This window comes from Nansenia antarctica (genome assembly GCF_963989245.1).
Source record: "Nansenia antarctica genome assembly, chromosome: 1".
In the NCBI taxonomy this organism is placed as follows: Eukaryota; Metazoa; Chordata; class Actinopteri; order Argentiniformes; family Microstomatidae; genus Nansenia; species Nansenia antarctica.
Genome location: NC_137674.1, coordinates 41,084,931 through 41,092,097, shown reverse-complemented (window position 1 = coordinate 41,092,097; position 7,167 = coordinate 41,084,931). Strand labels below are relative to the sequence as shown.

General features: G+C 42.4%; 1 protein-coding gene across 2 annotated transcripts in view; it reads right to left on the bottom strand.

Moving 5' to 3' along the window:
- Positions 1-3,027: 3,027 nt before the first annotated feature.
- Positions 3,028-7,167, bottom strand: part of sptlc2a (serine palmitoyltransferase, long chain base subunit 2a) — a gene marked incomplete at both ends in the record, with an annotated part of 26,290 nt that continues 22,150 nt past the window's right edge. For both annotated transcript variants that reach the window (XM_080549229.1, XM_080549230.1), the window contains 2 exons: positions 3,028-3,147; positions 4,646-4,775. In XM_080549229.1, the coding sequence (XP_080405355.1) occupies positions 3,028-3,147; positions 4,646-4,775 (250 nt within the window). The remainder of the gene's footprint in view (positions 3,148-4,645; positions 4,776-7,167) is intronic.

Genomic DNA, 7,167 nt, shown 5'->3' with positions numbered 1-7,167 from the left:
GAAAAAGAATCAATAACTGATTGTGTTTGCACAACCACTACCACTTGTCCAGTTTCTTTTCAACTACTTCTTTTTAAACTATTATAAAGATAATATCCTCTGAAAATGATGAGCAAAATAATAAAACACAGATTAGAGTTACATTATTTTAATGACATTTTCTTGTCCGTAAAATGAGTGAAACAATTACAAATAGGTGATTTACTGATATGTTGCCAACAGTGCATTTTTCTTTGATCCAAAAAAGTATGACTATTATATGCACGATTGGTAGCACACCCAAGTTATGTTAGAACACATACATGTATCATTTTAAAAGCAGTTGAATGGTCACTCACAACTCTGTCTCATAGAACAGCATCATCCATACATTAGCATAAGGACATTTTAACTCCTCAACATTTGACATTAAGACTGTTTTAAACTCTATCAGTATCATATTGGGTTTTTCCATGTGCAAACAAGAAAAATAGAAAGGTACAAATAAGACATTTACACACATCCAGTGCAGTTATCTATATATACATATATGCATATATATATACATACATATGTATATATATGTTTGTTTTTTTTACTTTTTGCCTTTGAGGAAAATAGCTAGCTGAATGAGTAGAATCATTCAAAATTGTGAGACGCAGTTCTTTGTGCAGTAATAAAACTAAATATATATATTCATTATTTAAATCTGTATATATTCAATATTTCAGGATATGAATGTATCCCCTCCCCCATATTTGCAGGTCACTTATTTTACAGAATATTTCCCATGTAGTCAATAAAAACAAATCAAAACAAAAAAACAAATGTTTGACACATAACAAAATAGCTTCCTTGCCCAAAGGGATCCAACAAGTTCATACATTAAATCAGTAATTTTGGAATGAGTTCAGGTATTTAGGACAAGCCACGAAAAGCCACAGGAAAGGTGTGTCGTAGTAGTGTGTCTACAGTTCTATGTTCAGCACCTTTTCTTATAGTGTAGCAGCTTCAGTAACTACATCATTCTGTATATGCATTGGTAAAGGATTTACAACAGTAAAAAAATACTTGTCAGTAGTGCTTGCTCTGAAGGCATGCGTGAGTGTAAACAAACGTGCATGCGGGACATGGTTTTTCAGAGCTGCCGTTGATAAGAAGTTCTGTTTTCCAAATTGAGAAAAACATAGTTACATGAGTCAATAAATAAGTCTGTACATTAAATGACCCCCCCCCCCCCTCCCACACACACACACACACACACACACACACACACACACACTGCGCACCCACGCACGCACATGCACACACAAACGGTTCAGTTAAGACTTGAGTCTTGACGTTTGATACAGTAAAGCACATTCCACAAATAACTGATAAGTGACTCTCTGTAGAGAGAGAGGTCCCTTGTGATAACCAGTACAGACTGTAAGTTAGCATTGGTTCCATAAAGCAAGAATGTACGTATAAAACAGAAATAAAAGTTAGACAAAGAAGTCCTCTGGAGAGAAGCTCACACTCAAGAGATAATCCAGGAAACTGCACTTAGAATGGCAAACCCATCTCTCCTTGGACCTAAATGCACATTGTATAAGACTTCCTCTTAGTCATCAAATTACCATATTTGGACATTTTTGCCAAAGCTCTATACGTGGGGGGGGGGGGGGGGGGGGGGTTCCTGGTCTAGGATGGCCACCATATGTGCAGACCTTTGTTCCCGGACCAGCAGTAACACACCTGACTCGGTTGAAGACAGTGATTACTTGATTATTTGAATCAGGTGTGTTGGTACTATACCGGTAGCAGATCAGTACATACCTAAGCCAACTCCTCTGTCGTGATTCGTTATCATGGCCAAACAAAAACAACATACGACATGATAACGATAGCCATAGGAGAGTCGGGCTGGAATAAAAGCTTGCCTACACTTGGCGGGCCTCAAGGATCGGTATTCGCCCCCTTTGCTCTTTGTAGAATCATAAAGGCGCCCCTCCATCTGACAGATGTGAGGAGTGATGTGCACATTCTCTTAAAGTAAAGGCCTAGGTTTCACCATTTCACACAACTTTACCTACACAATATACAGTCCTCTGTAAAACATAAAAACAATAAATAATTTGGTATAGCAAAGTGAAGCAAGAGAAAAACAGGACAGTTAAGAGATTCAAGTAAAGACACTGGTCCTGACTGCAAGTGCAAGGCTGAGGGTGAGGTGTACAGAATTTAAAAAGATGACAATACACCAATACATTTATGGTGATATCTATGGCCCTGTTCGGATACTTGGAAGGTGTGACCTCCTTTGCTCTCATTGTATGACGGACAGGTAAAGTAAGGTTTTCTTCACCATACTCATGTGACCTGTCCTCCCTCCCTTCAATCTGTGATTACTAGAGGGAAAGGAGGGAAGGGTTCATTATTTAGGTTTTTTGAACCGGGCCCAAGCCTGGCTTTGCAAAACATCTGTGTTTCCAGTGATGATATTGCTATGAAATACAGTAGAATGTACATGTAAGCAATGCAGATTTGGTGACCCCTGAGGGAAGCTTTAGGTTGGCTGTCCAACTCACACATATTCATTCATATTCACATACAGTAGACCTACAGAGTCTGGGAGATTACATGACATACAGCTGTTATAAGCACATACTGTAAGCAGTCCTCCTATGATCAACCAAAAAGGAAATACATAATTTTCTGAAAACACAATGCCACGATGAGGAAAGACCCCACATTACATATATTTTAAACACAAAACAGAAATAGGAAAATAATAAAAAAACATGTCATACACGAGAAAAAAGAAAGAAAATAATCTGTTTTACGGGACGTGAGTACATCACAAGCTCTGTGTGTTAAAATAAGGGGTGTAGAAAACGGCGTTGTGTTACGTGATGTTAAGTGGTTCTGTGATGTCACGGCGAGCTCGGAGGGGGGGGTAGGGGGAGCAGTGCACATTTTGGTTCTGGTTGGGGTTGGGTGGAAGACGGTCCGGTCCGGTCTGATCCAGTTCGATCCAGTCTGGTCCACTGTAGTGGAGTGGCGGGTTCAGTCTTGGATCTCCTCGTACATGCTCTCGTCGAAGGCTCGGTCCAGGGAGGGCAGTTTTCTGTGTCTGGAGTACTTCACCTGGAGTAGGTCTCCCACCTCGCTGATCGCACTCAATGCCTGCGTACATACACATACACACATGTACACACAAACACACACACACACACACACACACGTGATAACGGTCAATGCCATGACACACATACTGACACAAGCATCAAACTCAACACTCACAAACACAAACACAAGTGTTACTACATGGACCCTGCAGAGCACATACACATGACTAGCTTAGTCTATGATACACTTAGGCTAATTGTATCTGTCTTCACAAACACAGCTAGCTCCCCTTTGATGTTAATGATGATGTTGATGTAATGCACACACTTCAGATCAGTAACACATGTTGGGGTATTAGGAGTGGTGCGTGTGTGTGTGTGTGTGTGTGTGTGTGTGTGTGTGTGTGTGTGTGTGTGTGTGTGTTGGGTGACCAGATCAAGAGACATAATTGCAGGATCTCACCAGTGGCCGGGCGCTTAAGAGAGGAAAAGAGGATGAAGAGGAGGGGAAGAAAGGCGACACACAAATCAATAAGACAGGAGATTGAGGATAGCAGTTAAACACATAAAGGAGAGAGCACAAACAGAGAGAACGAGAGAGGTGGGAAGAGAGAAAGACAGGGACAGATAACAAAAGAAAGAAAGAATGACAGAGAGAAAAAATGTATTGGGAAAGACAAGAGGAAAACAAGAGGAGAGGTTCTTGGTTCTGCAGGGTTTGAGGTGGTTCGTATGCTAGTGGACTGGATCAGAGAGCGTCACGGGCCACTGAAACCACTCACTGTTTCCCTAGAAGACACTTTATATAGAGAGAGATCAAGTTTTCGGCCCTTTTTTCCTCCCCTGATGGTTACGTTTAGCATTAAAGGGAGGAGTAAGCTGATCCTAGATCTGTGCTTGAGGGCAAATTCTGACTGCACACTCTGAGGTAATGTACTGTGTTACTGACTACCACCGAGATGCAAGTTGCACTAGTTATTTCACTTCTTATCTTGGCAAAACCATGCAGCGCTGAGCGAAAAAGACGCCTGGCGTATTTCATAATCATGCGTATAATAACTATGATGAAACAACATACTCCAGAAAATGAAAGAAAAGCTTGTGACTCGATGTGAAAACTGATAAGGACATCAAAGGCGGTCTTGGTCAGCAGGGCAGGCCCTTTGTTTAAAAAAAAAGTTTAAAAGAGAGGGGGGTGAGAGAGGAGGAGGAGGAGGAGAGCAGTGTGCCTTTCAACATAGTTAAATGGGGAGTCCTTGGGGGAGGTAGATTAAGATGCTGTTTGATCTGCTGCCAAGAAAGAGAGAGGGAGGGAGAGAGCTGAGGAGAGGGAGGCTGCGTTTACATTAACCCACCACTAGGTGGGTGGAGGGGACATGTGAAAAGATTTGCTGATTTCTATTTGAAGGGGGATCGCTTGAGTTAGGAAAGACCGAATGACCATATAACGATCCTCATTATGGAGGCCATTTTATGCTGGGGGACAGTTTCCATGGCATGCATATCGCTGATGTTATGAAAGTAGCCATTTTGGGCCAGGCGTGGAGGATAGTTACCGTGTCTAGCATGTCTTTGGTGTGCGCAGCGGAGATACAGAACCGTGCTCTGGACTCTATGATGGTCGTGGCAGGGAAGCCCACCACCACCACCCCAATGTTTCTCTTCAACATCTCTCTCCCAAACGCCCTGGAGGGAGAGAGAGAGAGAGAGAGAGAGAGAGAGAGAGAGAGAGAGAGAGAGAGAGAGAGAGAGAAAGAGGGAAAGAAAATGAGCTTTGGGTCCACCAGACCCAAAAGCTGTCAAGTTGTACACATGATTTCTTCAGTTTGTGACACTACCAGCCGCTTCCTACCTAGCTTGAAGAGAACCAAACGTTAAAGATAATCCTATCCAGTGTTTCCCCTAGGTTTGCTGCCTTGGGGGGGGTGGCATGGACCGTGGCATGGACCCCCCCCCCCCCAGGGGGTAAGATCCTGCGACATACCAGCGTCATGTCCAGGGGGTGTACTAACTTGTACATTAAGCCGCCTCACGCTACGGAAACAGGAGATATTATTATTATTATTATTATTATTATTATTATTATAGGCTCCTGTCCTATGGGCCGTTAGGCTCGAGAACCACCGGTTCTCAAGGCTACTTACTTACAGTATGTGGTCTTGACTACCTGTCCACTTTCTCACCTGGTTCTTGCGCTCTCTCTCTCTGGTGCACCATCCTGCTCTCTCTCCTTCTCTCCCTCTCTATCCTCCTCTCTCCCTCTTTTGCTGTCAACCAAAAGGCAAACATAACAACCAAAGTATTTATAATCTAATAAGAGGTATAAATTGATCCATATCAATTTATAACATAATTATAATTGAATATTGGATTGCTGTGGGCAATGCAGTCAAATAATCATGTCATTTTGACTTTACTCTCTCACCTGAAAAAAAAGCGTATGTCCAACTATAAAAACAGACATTTCCAATGCTTCAATCCACTGTCCATGTAGCCTACTGTAAATATGCCATTATGGTATTACCATAAAGCCCAATTCTAGCAGAATAAGAAAGATAGTATCTTTAAGTCTACTTTAAGTAAAATAATAAAGTGCATCCAGTTAGCTCTTTAGCTGGCATGTGTGCAGCAGACTAGCTCATCTAATCACCTCTGAGCTAGCTAGTTAGCTTGCTAGTTCTTTGACACTATTTTACATACCATGGAACTATAATCAGACACTTTCTAGTCACAATAATAACGACCAATTTGAACCAACTTGCTCTGTTAGAACACTCAGCAATTATATTTGCTAACGTTTCAACTTGCTTACTTTCCATCTGCAGACATCTCACCCTGCAAAAACTCTCTCGCTTCGCGCTCACACACTCGCGCACAATCTTGTACGCGAGTGTGCGAGTGTGTCCAGCACGAAGCGAAGTGTGGAGACCTGTCAACATTGGGATTTGAAAATAAGGGATATTTTCCCGAAAATAAGGGATATCCCCCGCACGCCCCCAGGCCGTCCTCCCCCCCCCCACCGTCCACAAACCATACCCCTTACATTTAGACAAGGGTAGACACAGTCAGTCCTAACATCACCACTAGACAACCATAGGATACCTCTTACATTTAGACAAGGGGACACAGTCAGTCCTAACATCACCACTAGACAACCATAGGATACCTCTTACATTTAGACAAGGGTAGACACAGTCAGTCCTAACATCACCACTAGACAACCATAGGATACCTCTTACATTTAGACAAGGGGACACAGTCAGTCCTAACATCACCACTAGACAACCATAGGAGACCCCTTACATTTAGACAAGGGGACACAGTCAGTCCTAACATCACCACTAGATAACCATAGGATACCCCTTACATTTAGACAAGGGGACACAGTCAATCAACCACCTGCTTCAGTGCAACAAGAATTGGGTTAACTAGTTCCTATGATTAAGTAAGTGACTATAGGTGATCAGAATCAGATACCTGGTTGAAAGTAAAATACTTTGAACATCCCTGCATATATATACATGGAAACACAAAAGGGCATATCAATTCAGCACATGTATTTATACATTACTTGACACCATGATGTCAATGGGAAAAGAGCGGCGCAATGCTACCAGCGATCATTTCAAAACGGAGATAACCGAGGCTGCGTTCGTAAACACGCTCTGAAAATCTGATCACCACCCATGGAATGCCTCTTGTCCAATCAAATTACTTGGTCCCTTTATGACGTTGCACCTAGTGTGCGTTCCGGCGCTCTCAGAGCAAGATTACGAACGCAGCCCAAGAAACGAGAGGAAACAAGTCAACTCCGACATGGATATAACGATTAAGTGTAACAATTAAGTGTTAAAATATATTATATTATAGGTGAAAAATACGAGAGATTTACGGGAAAATATTTAAACGGGAGCACAGCGGGAAAGAAAGGTAAAATACGGGAGAATCCCGGGAAAAACGGGAGGGTTGACAGGTTGGCTATGCGAGACTACTGGCAGGCTAACGTTACCAATCTCACCCTGCTTGCCACTCGCCAGATTCGGGTTGGGTGCATTTAAAAAAGCGGATATTTTAGCCT